Here is a 15,570-nt window from a genome sequence, read left to right on the forward strand (position 1 = left end):
GAAACTTGTTAAAAGAAGGCTGTGATCAGACAGGTGTTGAGGGAGGGATCTTCTTTGACCCATTCCTTATAGCAGCAGGACCCTATTCTTTGGCAGTAGAAGTGACCTGGAATGGATGAACCCCATAGGGTGACCCAGCCCTTCCGCATGTGTGTTCTGAGAGAGATATTTTCTCTTTTACATTTGTCCTTCCCGAACTCCTGATAGCTCCTTCAGTCTTGTGTTATTGGGTATACTTTTCTATGTTATCCCTGGACAATAAACTCCTGGTCATGGTGTCCAAATCCCCACAGCCTTGCTGCAAAGCTTACATGCCCAATCCCACACATTTACACACAACTTTAAACACAAGCCTGCTTCTGTCTATGCCCCCAGACCCCTGACTACCCATGCATACATTACCCTCATCTTCAACTTCTGCTGCCTTTCCCAGACTACATGACTGTAGGCCCTTTGACAAGCTGTACCGAGGGTGTTCGGCCTATAACTTGCAGGACACATGCAGCTGAAAAAAGCTATAATGTAGCCTAACACAAAATCATAAACTCAAAAGAATTGTGTGACTATTGTTGGGATTTAAAAAAATAAAAACTCCACTGCATGATTCTTAAATGTGAACTTTGTAGATAATGATACTGTGTTGTACTGTCAGAACACTGGACATGTCTGCAGCAGTACCAGTTTCAGCATGCTTGTCCAGGAGAATTCTACCAAAGTGAGCAAGTCTGAGGGCCCACATAACCTCCCTCAGGAACCTGGCCTGGTGAAGGCTCACTCTCCTAAGCCCTACCCAGTGTCCTCCTAGCCTCACCCCGCTCTCACTCGTATCCTATCTGCTCAGCCTGACAGTGTTGAATCTCTCAACCCCTGTACTAGATGAAGGACCATGGACTGCAGGAGCCTTGCTGCCATGGAAAGCGTTAGGATGTGAAAGCCCAGGTAGGACTTGCTGATTGGAGAGATTTAGAGAAACCAAGAGCCGTGCCACAGTGGCATGTACCCATAGCATTTTGTGTGTGATAAATGCAACCTACTATTCCAGCTTCCAAGTGAGCTAGTGTCTGCAAACCTCAGGGCTCATGTACAATAAATTAACATAATTAAAAACTAATTAGTAAAACATCACAATTAAAAAGACTTACTTCTGTAACACCTCTCAGGTAAGAAGACTAGGGCTCGCAGAAGGTACACAGGACAAGCCCACAGAAGACAGAAGCTGTGATACAGCTGTGTGCTGTCTAAATATTTCCATCCTCGGGGAGGGAGGAATATGAGGAAATCAGAGTTCAGTTTGTGCTTACACACCCACACACCCAACTCACGACTGGGCACCCAGTTCTAGGGCTCAACCCTGTGGTCCTGCAGGAGTTGGGAGGGGCTCGAGCATTCCCTCAGGCCCCAGCGGCCTGTTAGTGATGCTCCAATAATATTGGCTGTCCAGACATTGATCTGAACACTTTGCCTGCACTTACTCATTTAATCTTCACAACGACTCTACAAGCTAGGCTCTATTTCTCTGCTGATTTTACAAATGTGGAAACTGAGCCACAGAGACGTTAAATAACCTGCCCAAAGTCATACAGCCAGTAAGTGAGAGAGGCAGGACTTGAAGCTAGCAGGTGAAGACATCTGCTTCTATAGTTCTGGGCACAGTCCTCTTTCAAGAGATAGTCATACTCTGGGGAAGATGGTCAGCTAGTTCTTAGTTCACGGCTGCACTGCCATAGAGATCATCAAGTCTATATTCCTTCTCCTATGTCCTGTTTATACCTCAATCCCTACTTTCTTGTTTGAATAGTAAATTTTTACATGAAAGCCATAGACATATCACTGTCTCTGAGATAGGAGAGGAAGAAGGAAAGGGGGCTGGAGAAAGGATTTTTTGCTTCCATTTTACAGACAGGAAAGCTGAAGTGTAAGAAAATGATAACCTTCCGCAACATCTGACTCTGCGGGAACATGATGCAGGATGTCCCCATCCTAGACTTGAAATCCCTTTGTTCTCATGCTGTTCTTTCACTGGCAGCCTGTCATCAACAAAACTAAGGCATTAGGGTAAAAACCTGTAATGGGAGTTGACCAAAACTGCGGCATAGCTTGTCACTGAATACAGCTAGAGAGTCCATGTCCCCACTGGACCAAGGAAGTGTGGCCTTCAGATTCAGATAGCAAGAAAAAATGGCATCGAGGACCCTTGTCTACCAGCCTTGGTGCTAATTAGTGTCCCTGTCCTTCTAAGGAGCCCTGGAGAACAAACACACAGCTTCCATTTTCCTATTTTCTCCTTCCCTCTAATAAATTTAGTTCCCTGGCTAGGTTTGCTGTGGGCTCAGAACAGGACAAGGAGGTCTTTGGGTGGTGACAAGATGCTACTAAAATTAACAGAGGTGGTGAGAACTGCTTTTTCTCTTCTTCTCTGAGCTTTATAATACAGAGCTCTCCCAAATTATTCAAGGGCAAGGAAACTGAGCTTATGGTTCGGTTCACAAAAGGCTGAACCCTCCAAGTCCTACCCTGCTTCCTCCCCCTCTACCTAATCTACAGGAGATTCTGGGAGCCTGTTCTTGTTGCCAGAAATGCCACAGATGACTGTTCACCCCCATCCTGGGTCACTGCCACCACTGCCTCAGCCCAGGCGGAGTGGTCTCTCCCACAGGACCACATCACAGACCTCTTCTCCAGGAAGTCTTCCTTGGCTGCCACTGTCTGCACAGCTCCAGCCTCTCCAAGGGTTCCTCTGACTCTGGGTGCACTCTATTCTTGGGCAATCACTTGAGACATCTCTGTCCAGACAACACTGACAGAAGGGAGACGCTCTCAGCCTGGGCTCCACGCCCTCTGCAGGTCTAAGCAGGCCTCTCTCTCCATCTCTCTGCAGTAGAACACCCTGGCATCTCGCTTGGCAGGCACCTCTCTCTCCTCTAAGCCACTACCCACCTCACAGTTAGTTCATCCCACTTCTCACCCTCAACTTGTATGCTTTCTGCTTTCTATTTCCTCCTTGTGGAAATCCTCAAGCCTGGAAGACATTTAACCATCTGTTGCAGTTTGCTGTTCTGGGGTTTTTCGCTTGGTGTGACTTTGCTCTCTAACTAGACAGTGACTGAGTTCTTTGCAGACCTGTCCTTTCTTCAACCTTTCCCGTGGGAGATCAGAGGGGCTGGATGAATGCAAGGATGGCTGAGTGGTTATAAGCCAGGCAAATTCAGGAGGCTGTGCTTCCATATGGTCTCACACATGACCCTGAATCCTTCCACAGTGTTGACCTGGGGCCATAGCCCCCTGTTCTAAGGAAGCAGAGAAATGAGCACAAGGTAAATTCATCAGTGAGCACCACCTTGAGTATCTGTATTTGAGTATCTCTGTTGTGGGGCGTGACAGTGATGGAAGGCACTAGATTCCTGTTCTCTGACCAAGTAGAAGGGGAAGCTACAGGCACAACAGCCAAAGCAGGTCTGACTGTGGGTGGCTCAGTGGGTAGGGGGCTCGGAAGATATGGTGCCTGGAGAGAATGTAATCTCTCCTTGAAGAGGAGAAGAGGAGCAGAGGTAAGTGACCTTATCTGTCCTCAAACGCCTTCACCACCACAGGGCATCCTGACATCCTCAGAGATGAATCAGCAACAAAGCATTCACTCCTGAACCAGAAAGAAAACAAGAGGCTGCTGCCCCAGGATACCCTTCCATTTGCTGGTCTCCTCTCTCTGGGTGGATGGAATGATTGTGGCTATGGAGTGGCAGTTGGAGAAAAAGGGTTAGATCTACTTAAATGTCACTGTGAATAACACTTTGCCACTATCTTTCCCTAATTACATTTCTCTTTGATGATCTGAGGTTTAAAGGGTGGGAGGGGCGTTTAACATTTCCTAGAATGTCCAAAGACAAGGGTACCAAGAAGCCAACCTAAAAGCATCCCGTACATTTTCCCAGGGTCTTGCTCCTCAGTTCATTCTTTCAAGACACCCAACTGCAATACTTTTTACCCCTAACACTCTGCTGCGTCTGAAAACCGGAAGCCTACGAGGGCAGCTTGGCACCTTTAAAACAGCAGTGCTTTGCCAGAAGCTTCGTCAGCTGCCATCTTCACATGAGGAGACCTGGTGTCCGGGATGTTTCTGAGGAGACCTATAGTAACTCCCTAGACACCTGTCAGAGAAACGATGGATAATAGATGCCCTCTGCATCCAAGAGCTCAGCCCAAGTCCAAACAGTATCACGATCATCTGATGGGCTGCAGAGAAAGGCAGAAGCTCTCCTAAAGTCGGAAGTCCTTCTTTCCAGTTGTGGGTAAACACACGAAGAGACAGGACACAGAGGAGCAGTCCCGAAGGGAGCACGGAGCATGTGGATCTGAAATATCCAGGTGACCCCTTTCATGAGCACCCCCCCCCAATTATTTCACTCACTCCTGCCAAGACACTACTGCTCTGACTTGCACAGTGGTTAATAATAATAAAATAATAATAATAATAATAATGGCATGAATAACTTAACACGAGTGAATGATTTCCTTGGACCTGGAGTGGTGTTAGGAAGAAGGTGGTGACTGTTCTGGGGTCCTCCTCTGAGCAGTTCCTTCCTTTTCCTCGGCTGTCTCCTTTTATCTCCAAGGCTTGGCTTTGACAGGATAGGAGGCAGGCAGAGAAAAAGGAAGGAGCCTCAAGTAGAAATTATTTTCATTAACTCTCCTGCTATGGAAGAAAATATAGTCCGCTCCACAATGAGATCCTGAGATCCAAGCACGGCAAGATGCTGTTGGATGGTAAATATGAATAGTCATTATCTTCTGCTCGTGGGTCCTGGGATAGCCTGATCTGCACACAAGGGGGAGGGGGAGGGGGCTGGGGGAGGACAAATACAAATAGCACACAGTACTAAAAAGACATTTGCACACACCTGTCACACACTGTCACACACTAACACTCCAGCTTGCTTACCAGAGACATACGCACACTATTATAGCATATCAGAGGCACACAAAACACACAGCTCTCCTCTGCAGATAAGGTTCTTCATTTCAGCAACTTCAGCGATTCTTAGACCAGTCTCTAAGACGAGATAATAGACACCTAGGAAACTCACACACAGCTTCACAGAGCAAAGATGGGGAATTTCCTAAATGAACAAAGCTCTGCTGTTCTCAGAATTGTTCTTGCTGTTGGATTCAGGACCCCATCCTCGGAAGGGAGTCTCTGGAGTCAGCTTTGTACCTGGGGCTGTCACCCTCAGGGCTGAGAATCTCTGGGTCCTCTAACCAAACCTGCCTCTGGAGTGTGCAGCCTTCTGGTAGTAGCAACCGCTTGCCTTTGTGTGTGTGTGTGTGTGTGTGTGTGTGTGTGTTTTGTTTTTATTTTACTAAGACTGTTAGGGTAACGCTTCTTTAAATTAAAATTTAAACCCAACATCTAGTAATGTAATTCAGGGTTATAAACAGAAAACCGGAAAGTGGCCAGCGGAGGCCTGGGGCGGGGGAGCAGGGTTGGGATGGGGGGTTAGCCTAGCAGCTCTGCCTGCTGTCCCAGCTTCGGGCTCTGCAGCCTCAGGGAGTATGGCGCGTTATTTTAATTGGCCGGGTTTCTGAATCCTAGAGAAGCAAACGTTGGAGAGGATGGGGGTGCAGGTAAACACGCTGAGAATGAAAATCATCGGCTGCCCTAGCCAAGTTCACTACCACTATTCGCCCCCAGGGGCGGGACAGCTCTTGCGCCTGCCACTCCCTCTCGCGCGCAGCTGATGCTCTAGCCCCGCGGGCCGGGCTGGAGTTCCTCGCTGAGCGATCCGGGCAGCCAGACCCGGCGCTGGAGACTCCAGCTTCGCACCTCTGGATCCGGTAGTGCAGGGCAGCACCATCAGCGCCAGTCTACCGCCGGCTGCAGGTGGGGGGTGGGGGGGCTCCATTTCTCTAACAGTTTATTAAGAAAAGAAATTTCCAATTTGCCACAGTTAAACAAAACGAGGGCAAACACCAAGCCGCTCCCCCGAGCTGGCTCTCCCGCCACCGCACCCAGAGCTTGCCGCCAGCGCCGCCGCCCGAGCCGGCCGGGGGAAGGCCCCACCTGGCTCCTACCTTCCTCCCTCCAGCCACCGGCTGCACTGGCTGCCGCTCTCTGGACGGGAAAAGTCGTCCGGGACTGAAACATTCCCTCCCGCCTTCTCAGAGGGCTGGGACGGAGAACCAAGCCGAATTCTACTCCCTGAGACTCTGGCGCAGCCTGGGCTGCTCTCCTAGCCCCATGCTCTCGGGTGGATCCGGTGTCTGTGGATGCAGAATAGGAAGGAGAAATTTGGGGTCTGCTCGGGCCGGTTGGGAATTAGAGAAGGAAAAAGGGAGAGAGAGAGAGAGACAGAAAGAGCGCGCGCTAAAGCTCCGGACTATAGACCTATCCACATAATATACATTTATGTAGCTTTTTCTTTCTTTCGACAGTGATCAATGGACATTCAGATATCTGGGCGGACTCCCTCCAAGGCGGTTGGCTTTTTCTATTCTAAATAAATAAATAAATAAATAAATAAATAAATAAATAAATAAATAAATAAATGGAGCCAGATGGGAGAGAAAAGCGCCCATTCCACCTCCACCGCCGCCTGCGCCGCCGCCCCGCCCGCCCGCCCTCCCTGCCTTCGCTTAGCCCGCCTGTCGCCCTAACAGAGCGCAGCTAAGTGGATAACGCCCCCCTACCTGCCCACACGAAAATGAAAATCAATGCTTTGAAAATACAAAAGGTTGCACCTGCTGCTATTACAAATAATAATAATAATAATAACCCCAAAAAGGCAAAAAGAAGAGACCGAGAGCCCTGGTAGCTAACAGGCACCCGCTGCCCGCGGCTGCGGGGCCCGGAATCTCAGCGCCTCCCGAAGAGCCATGCGCCTGGCGCTATTTATAGCCGGGGGACGTCTCGGACTGTACCACTGCCGCTCCGCGGGGCCGCCGACGGGGGAGGCGCTCGAGGCCGGCGCCGCCCCGGCCTCCCTGCCCCCGGCCGCCGCCCGCCGCCGTGCGCCCCCCAGCGCGCCCACTCCTGGCCCCCGCTCTCCCCTCCTCCTACCGCGCGCCCTCGCCGCCCCCACCCCTGGTCTGGCAGGGAACTTGAACCGGTCCAGCCTGTTTAAACCGAAAGGACAGAGATCCTGTCTGTTCAATGTAAAAAAAAAAAAAAAGAAGAAGAAAAAAATCACATCAGAGAGAGAGAGAGAGAGAGAGAGAGAGAGAGAGAGAGAGAGAGAGAAGAGAAGAGAGAGAAGAGAGAAGAGAGAGAAGAGAGAGAGGAGAGAGAGAGAAGAGAGAGAAATAGAACGAGAGCCCAGAGCAGAGCAAGGTGTAGGAAACCAAAGGGGAGAGAACCCGAGTGTGTGCGTGTGTGAGTGTGTGTGTGTGAGTGTGCGTGTGTGTGTGTGAGTGTGTGTGTGAGTGTGTGTGAGAGTGTGTGTGAGAGTGTGTGTGTGTGTGCGTGTGTGTGTGTGTGTGTGTGTGTGCGTGTGCGTGTGTGAGCGCGAGCGAGCGAGTGAGGGAGAGGAGCGAGAGAGTGCGAGCGAGAAAGAATAAAAGGAAAGATTTTTCTCTATGTATATAAAGATGGCCACGTTAGCAAACGGACAGGCTGACAACGCGAGCCTCAGTACCAACGGGCTAGGCAGCAGTCCGGGCAGCGCCGGGCATATGAACGGATTAAGCCACAGCCCGGGGAACCCGTCGACCATTCCCATGAAGGACCACGATGCCATCAAGCTGTTCATTGGGCAGATCCCCCGAAACCTGGATGAGAAGGACCTCAAGCCCCTCTTCGAGGAGTTCGGCAAGATCTACGAGCTTACGGTTCTGAAGGACAGGTTCACAGGCATGCACAAAGGTGAGAGCACCTTTCCCTCTCAACTTTGCGGGAATCAGGAGCGGGCGGGCAGCAGACTGGCCGGCCAGCAACTGGCAAGCGAGAGACGGGGCGAAAGCGAGCCGCGGGCGGGCGCCGAGGAGGGAGGCGCTCCGGCAGAGAGACCGAGCTGGGATGTGTGGGGAGATGTTCGCCGGGACAAGGCTGGGTTCTTGAGGCGAACAGCCGATGGAAGCAGTGCCGTAGAAAGGGCAACATAGACAGGCGATGGGAAGAAAGAAGGGACTGGGGTAGCAAACACGGCTGGGGATTTTGGATCCAGAGACTTGAAAGATTAGGATGGGGACAGCTGCTCCCGGGAAGCCCAAAAAACTGAGCGGACTGGCCGGCGCTCAGCTTGCCTGGGATCTGGGGTGCTGTCCATCGCCGTGGTGCTGAAAACACTACAGGAATTGCTCTTCTCTGCATGGGCCAGAAGAGCAGAGTGCAGCCGTCTAAAAGGGAGAGGGGTAACAAATTCAAAGAGATATTTTTATTTTGCTATCAATTTAACAGTAAACTCTCCCTGGCGAGATGTGTGCCTCAGTAGTCTGGTTGTCGTGTGACTGGCGAGAAGGTGCTGGTTTCAATATTTGGAAGGATTGATTTTAAAAAAACCAAGGCAAGAATTAGCAAGGAAAGAGCCATCCCCTGGGTGGAGTGAGGGGTCTAGAAAACCTGAACAGACCCCATCCCCAGTGAGGCTGAGAAATGGGAAATAATATTATGCATGCAAGAGGTGCATTTTGAAAGGTAAGCCTTAATTTATCCCAAACTCACCATACTGTGAGCTTTACAGTACACTGTTTCTCCCTAGAAGCAATCACTGTTAGTGAGTGCTTATGGAAGGTGAGGACAGGAAAATCAAAGAATTAAAAATCTAGCAACTTTTTAGGAAAGTGGTCATGCGATTGTCTGCAGCCTGCCCGTTTTCTCTCTGGTTTATTATCTTTAAGGCAGAGCCCCAAATGAGTTCAGTTGTAGAATGTGTGTGGGTGTCTCGTGGGTGATGAAATTAGCCCAGTGCTATGCTCCCTAACAGTAATGTATAGGATGTGCACCAGGGATTAATCGGTGTTGGAGTTGTGTGGGCAAGTTAAATGCTTTCTGAGAGAGATTGATGGCCAGGCAGGGGAGGAGTACGGAGCTAAGGAAGTTGTAGGGATGTATGGCCGCTCCGCTTTTTAATAAACAGTAACGTGAGGAGCCACGGAAGATGCTGTGTTAGAGCTGGTGATTTTGAAGATGAAGATGCACACATACACCCACCTCCACACAGACAGCAGCCTCATCTTTAGCCACAAATGGGCTATGAACATAGCTGAGCCTCTGGCACATTAGGTGCCGAGCGCAGAGCTGAGTGGCTCTCTGAGCAGCTGAGGGTTTTCACTACCACAACCAACCTCATTCCCCAGCCCTCCCTCCATGTGAATACTAAACAGAGCTCCAAAGTCTTTCTAGTTGGAGTCCCAGAGAGCAGTTTTTATTGGCTTTAGCATCTTCCAGCTTGCATGCTGAGGAGTAAATCTTAAAGTTAATGACATGTTGAGTAGCACAAAGAACACAGCAGAATGGAAATATACTAGATTTGTTGGTGTGAGGAGAGGGGGCCCGCCATAGAGAGAGAAAGCAACCTTTATCCAATATGGAGAAAATGTCTGTTCAGAAGAGGGATTGTAAGGGGGAGGGGGGAGGGGGAGGGGAGGCAGCCTTCAGAATAATATTTGGGAAAAAAAGAAATACTTTCTTTTCCCTCCCTCTGGAGGCAACCGTGTCTTTGTAGTTTTTCCCTTTCCAATCAGGCTCACTGGAAGCTAATCAAGGTTTGTATCAAACCTTTGTCATTCTAATAGATCCTCAGTCTTAAAAATAGTAATGATAGAATTTTAACAGCACAGAGAGGGGAGGCTGTCCGTCTTCACAATCAGTTCTTGTAGTAATTTAATATTTTAAACTTTAAAAAATAAATCAGAACCCACTAGAGGCAAAAGACAGTTGTGAGGAGCTGCCTGTTCTGAGGGCTCCGGACTGGAGCACTGTATTGACCCTCTATTTCCAGTGCAGATAAACTTTAACATGGCTCCATGGTTTCTCCTCAGCGATCCCTTACTGAGGCCAACACTTTGCTTCTAGTGTAATTTGAACTCTCTTATACTCTAGTAAGGAATTTTTTTATTTGCATCAAGAAACTACATAAGATTTAGCACAGACACACACACACACATACACACACACATATAATGTACATAATTATACAAGATTCCTGGGATAGGCAAAACTTTATTTTTCAAATAATTCTCCTTACAAAGTGGCCCAATCTGTGACAGGCAGGACTGATGGCTCTGACATGCTGAGTGTCTCATTGTTGTCCCTTGCCTTTTATAATTTGGTCATATTTTTTCCTTATGAAAGGACCTGCTTCTCTGTCCTTCTGATTTTTAGAGTCAGGGTTGGGCCACCATGTCCCTAACAGTCCTGAGACTCCTAGAGAGCTGTGTCAATCCACGCGTTTCTGAAGACTGCTTTATTCAGCCCTAGTAGAATTTGAACTCCTACTTCAATGATGCAGCCTGATTTATAGCTAATCCTGATAAAAAATAAGCCTCTGGCCACCTTAAAAAAATGACTTGCCTGCCATTGGTGATTAATTACTCTTAAGTAAAAAAAGCATGATGAGGCTTGAAGGATGGAAGCTGCTCCTGGCTTCTCCATCTTCCCACTGTCTACACTGACAGCGTGAGTCTGAGGATGGACTCATGCCTTTGTTAGGGCTGGTTCCAGGGAATATTTGTGGTCCTTTCTCCCCCTTTCCTGAGTGTTTAACTTCTAATGAATTGCAATGGGACATAATTGAGAGACCTAACAGACACTGACCTCCATTGTGGGTGGCATGCATACAATATTGGTTCTTAAAATTCGGTAAAAAAAACTAAATGATATGCGTGAGGTTTCAGGTGGGGATCCATTTCTTGGCCACCTGCCATTTCAGGTAACTAAAGAGGGAGGAGCTCCAAGGGTTAATGGAATACCTGTCATGCGTAGAGTGCACCGTAAAAGGCAATTACTCCAGTCAAACTGGGAGTCCATGGAGGAGGGGGTGGGTGTTGGGGATCATCCCAACCCCCATATCCAGAAAAGGCTGCTGGATTGGGAAGCAGCAAATAGCAGCTGTGGAATGGGATAATTACTGTAAAGGTAAATTTGCCCCCTAGAGACCAGCAAGCAATTGGTGGGAAGGGTATCTATGTGGTAGGCAGAGAGAGAGAGAGAAAGAAAAAGGGCCGAATCAAAATTCAAAGAAACAATACGCACAGAAGAAAGCCCACTATAATGCAAACTCCCGCAAACTGGAAGCTTCTCTTCTCCCCAATTCAAAGCACTTTTGGAAAGATTGTTTTTACAGGCTCCAAAGAGAAAGACATCGCAGTATTGATCAAACAAGAGAGAGGCCAATTCCCGGGACAGCAGCAGAAATGAGCTGAGGGCCGATTTCACCCTGTTTTGTAGAATTCTTCTTCCCTGAAAAAAGGAACAGGTCACCCACTTTCTCATTTTTCTTTTACTTCTAGTCTTTTTGTTTCATAGTGAACAGAGATGGTGACTGAAGGTGTATGGATCCACATGCATATCCATGCTTGTATACACATGTGTACACATACTCACATGAGCGTGTACACACACACACACACACACACACACACACACACATCACTGTATCACACATGAATAAGCCAGAAATCCATTCATAACTTTGGTCCTGTCTAGCAAGATAGGAGGCAGCAAAGACTGAGTTACTGAGAAACATGAAGACTGGTGGTCTCTGGATAGCCATATTATAATGCATTGTCTTTGAAGTCATTTAAGTCCAATTTAAGTGGTGTTTAGTATAATATTTATGAATTAATGTAATCTAAACATAGGGTTGTCCCCAAAGATTTAAACTGCCTTTACCACTGATGTGTGCTTCTTCTGAGAGCCTGCAATACATTTTAATCTAAACAGCCAAGTCCCCAGAAGAGTCCCTCTTATTACCTGGTCAGAACAGCTCTGTACCTGAGTAGCTACCATGCTTTGAGATTTTTACCTACTGCATGATAAAAAAAAATGTACTCTAGTGACAGACCAGTATAGGGCAGGGGCTTCAAACCTCGACACTACTGCTGGGGGAGCTGCCTGTACTATTGCACTCCATGCAGAAGAAGGGTGGGGACTGATTAAGAGACCCTCCTGTGGATTGTCTCCAAAGAGAGTATCATTTTAATATATCTTTGCCATCATTTGCACAACCTCTTATTTTATCTGCACCTGGTAGGAAACACCTGAAGCCCCTCGATTTGTTATGTAAGTGGGAGTAAGAAATGGAGGTTCTGGTCATGTTCTGTTAATCTGTAACCATCTTCACAGAATTACATTTCATATTCTCACTTAAAGACACAAGCATTTTTCAGAACATCAAATTTCCACCTCTTGATTTCAGCCAAAATGGCTTTTTTTTAATGCAGTGCTTATAGGTGAATTAAAACTGTAAGACACTATCTAGTTTCCATTTTCAAAATGAGTCTTAAAACAGAAAAACTTAGTATCAGCATGTGTGTCAGCTCAATGAAGATGAACTTTTTAAAATTACTTTGAATGAAAAATAAAAATTCAGTTTTGTCCAGAGAAAAAGACTAGCTGGATGACTTGTTACACACCTACAACTGCTGAAAGAAAGGTTTACCTTGTTGGGGAGAGGAAAATGGGGTGCCCCGAATAAGAAAACAAGAAAAATACTCTAAAATATTCACCAAAAACAGAATGAGCAGTAGCGATCATTTGGAGACTATTGGAGGCCAAAACAGCATTAACCATTTAGATGCTTCCAGATTCTACATGTCAACGTGTCCTATTTAAAGGCAAAGAAACACTAGGGGAATGATTGGCTTATTTAAAGGCAGATGGTTATTTATTCTTTGAGAATAGTTTTATTTATCTTTAAAATTGTTCTTTAAATCAGCTCACAGGCAAATTAGCATGCACATGTGCACAAGTGTCCATTTATGTACAAAAATGGTTAGTTGCATTCCACATATATGAAGAGGGGAGCTGGCCTAGATTTCATCACAATTCAACAGAGATGTGCTAACATGTGCACACAGCCCAATCTGTAATGGTAATTCCAGGTTGTATCGAAAAAAAATCCCCTTAAAGTTTCCTTCACCCCTTCCAGTACCTCCTCCAGTGCACCCGGGTTTGTGGCTTCTCAAACACAAAATGAAAAAATCCAAGGCTTTTCTTGAATGAAGACATGGCTTGAAAATAATTAGAAAGTGCATACTAAGGTTACAACTCCATCAACAGTCATTGAGAAGCTCTGGGGGGGGGGGAGGTGTTTGTTCACTGTCTGTTTGTTTATCTAAGAGCTGGGGTGCAGGGGTTCAGGGTCATTTCTGTTACCAGATCACCATTGCCTTCATTGCCCTCATTGCTCTAGGTAATAACCCAGGACAGGAGAGAATGTCTGAGAAGACCTACCTCATAGTTAAGAAAAGAACTGACTCCAACTTAGCCTAAGACAGACTTAAGGAAAATGCTTCAGGGCTCACAACCTCGTTGTCTCTGGAAGAGGGTCAGTTTCCAGTGTGACCAAGTGATCTTACCTGAGAAGGACTTGGCATGGTGTGGGTGTGTAAGAGAGGGAGATGCAACCGTGAGTGGGACCTGACACTGCAGGCTGAAATTTTCAAAAACAACACTACAGAGTCCAAATGCCAGCTGGAGTCTGGGTGTGCTGTGTGACAGTGTTTGAGAGCGAAGTGGCTTCTGAGCTAGGGAGGGAATCCCATGTGGCACAGAGGAGAAGAGACAGAGGGTGTGAACACCAGTAAGCTTGTGAGTACCAGAAGGTGGAGTGCAGGAAGATGTGCATGCATGCGCTCTCTCTCTCTCTCTCTCTCTCTCTCTCTCTCTCTCTCTCTCTCTCTCTCTCTCACACACACACACACACACACACACACACACACACACACACACATGTGCAAAGGAAAGAGATGGCAGAGACAAGTAGCACAGAGATAATATGAAGGAAACAACACCAGGAATAATAGAGAAAGAACAATCTAGAGAGAAGGGCCACCCCCGTTTTTATATACATCTTCCCCCTCAGAACTTGTGGCTTTTGTTTGGCACTGCCCAGGTTGCAGTTGGTGGTGTGCTTCTTTTTATTTGGCTAGTTTTTCCACTCAGAAGTCCAGGTTTGGGAGAGAATCCCATCATCATCCCCCACCCACCACTCTTTGAAGTCTGGCCTGCTTCTCCTCACCCATTGACTCATTTTAGAAACGACCTTCAATCTGGGATCTGAGAAGGCCAGCACAGAGACCAGCTCTCTGCAGGACTGAATCTCTCCACCCACTGCTTCCCTACCCCACCACACAGGGCCATGGCATCGCATCCCAGCCTACTTTATTGTTATATTCTCTCTCTCTCTCTCTCTCTCTCTCTCTCTCTCTCTCTCTCTCTCTCTCTCTCTCTCTCTCTCTCTCTCTCTCTTCCTCCCTCCTCCCCTCCCTCTCCCTCTCTTTCTGCCTCTCCCCTCCTCTCCTTCCCTTCTCCCCTCCTCCCCTCCTCTCTTCCCCTACCTTCTCTGTCTTTCTCTTTGTCTCTGTCTTTGTCTTTCTCTACCACTCTGTCTCTCTCACTCTGTGTCCCTCTCTTCTTCCTCTCTGTCTCTCTCCCTCCCTACCTCTCTCTCTCAATCTCTCTCTCTCCCTCCCTCCCTCCCAACACACACAGACACACAGACACACACACACACACACACACACACACACACACTTGACAAGCTCAGTTAGACCTAACAGGCCCTCTGAGCACTGAGCTGCATTCTCTCTAAATGTAACCAGGGTGTAGCAGATACCCAATTACCCTCCTTTTGAGCTCTTTATAACAAGGCAATACATTCCTTTCTCCCTGACCCCTTAATTCTGTTTTTTTCCAAGTCTTTTAAATTCATGGTCTTTCCAACAATGGCAAAAAGAATCCTGTCTTGTCCAATCACTTCTGAGGCTGGACCAGTGATCCCCCTTCCCTCCAGCTCATCTGCATCCCCTTCATCAGCCATGACTTTTTCCCTCCCTCTTTTCCTCATTCTTGCTGCTAAAAAAACCTGTTCAATCCCAAACTGGGGACTGAAGAAGAAGGCAAATGCTCCAACCGACCACATAAATGTGGAGTTAAAGGTACTAGGACAGAAAGGTAGAGGCGGCCAAAGTCCTTAGCTCCTACTCCTGATGGACTCAGAAACCAGAGTTGTCACCCACAGGATTCCACCTGATGTCCTGGTAGAGCTTGTGGTAAGCTGTAGCTGTGTCATTGCACCCATCCAGGGGCCACAAGGAACTTGCTTCATGGAAATGGAGGGGACAAGTCTACCAACTCCGGAAATCCCTCTGGTTTCTGAGTCTTTCAAGAGTAGATGTTTTCAGGATTATGCAGTCACAGGGTTTCTCCCCTTCCACTTGATCCAAATTTCCTTCCTCTTATCCCTGTTGTATCTCCTCTCCAGAATGAGCTGATTGAGGCTCTAAAACAGTTATTCCCAGAAGCTCAGCTCAGAAGCAGATCCTATGTAGCCGTCTGCAAGTATAAATAAATAGGTGCCCTCGTGAAGAAAGACACAGTCCTAGATCTGGGAATCCCAAAAATAGTGATCAAACTCA

At 47.5% G+C, this 15,570-nt stretch overlaps 1 protein-coding gene across 28 annotated transcripts in view; it reads left to right on the plus strand.

Annotated features, from left to right (window-relative positions):
• Positions 1-7,566: 7,566 nt before the first annotated feature.
• Celf4 (CUGBP Elav-like family member 4) overlaps positions 7,567-15,570 on the plus strand; it is a 278,574-nt gene continuing 270,570 nt past the window's right edge. For 26 of the 28 annotated variants that reach the window (XM_052155776.1, XM_052155796.1, XM_052155777.1 and 23 more), the window contains exon 1: positions 7,567-7,852. In XM_052155776.1, coding sequence (XP_052011736.1) covers positions 7,567-7,852 — 286 coding nt within the window. The remainder of the gene's footprint in view (positions 7,853-15,570) is intronic. The other 2 variants (XM_052155798.1, XM_052155799.1) reach the window with 1 other exon arrangement.

Source organism: Apodemus sylvaticus, chromosome 13 (assembly GCF_947179515.1).
Source record: "Apodemus sylvaticus chromosome 13, mApoSyl1.1, whole genome shotgun sequence".
Lineage (NCBI taxonomy): Eukaryota > Metazoa > Chordata > Mammalia > Rodentia > Muridae > Apodemus > Apodemus sylvaticus.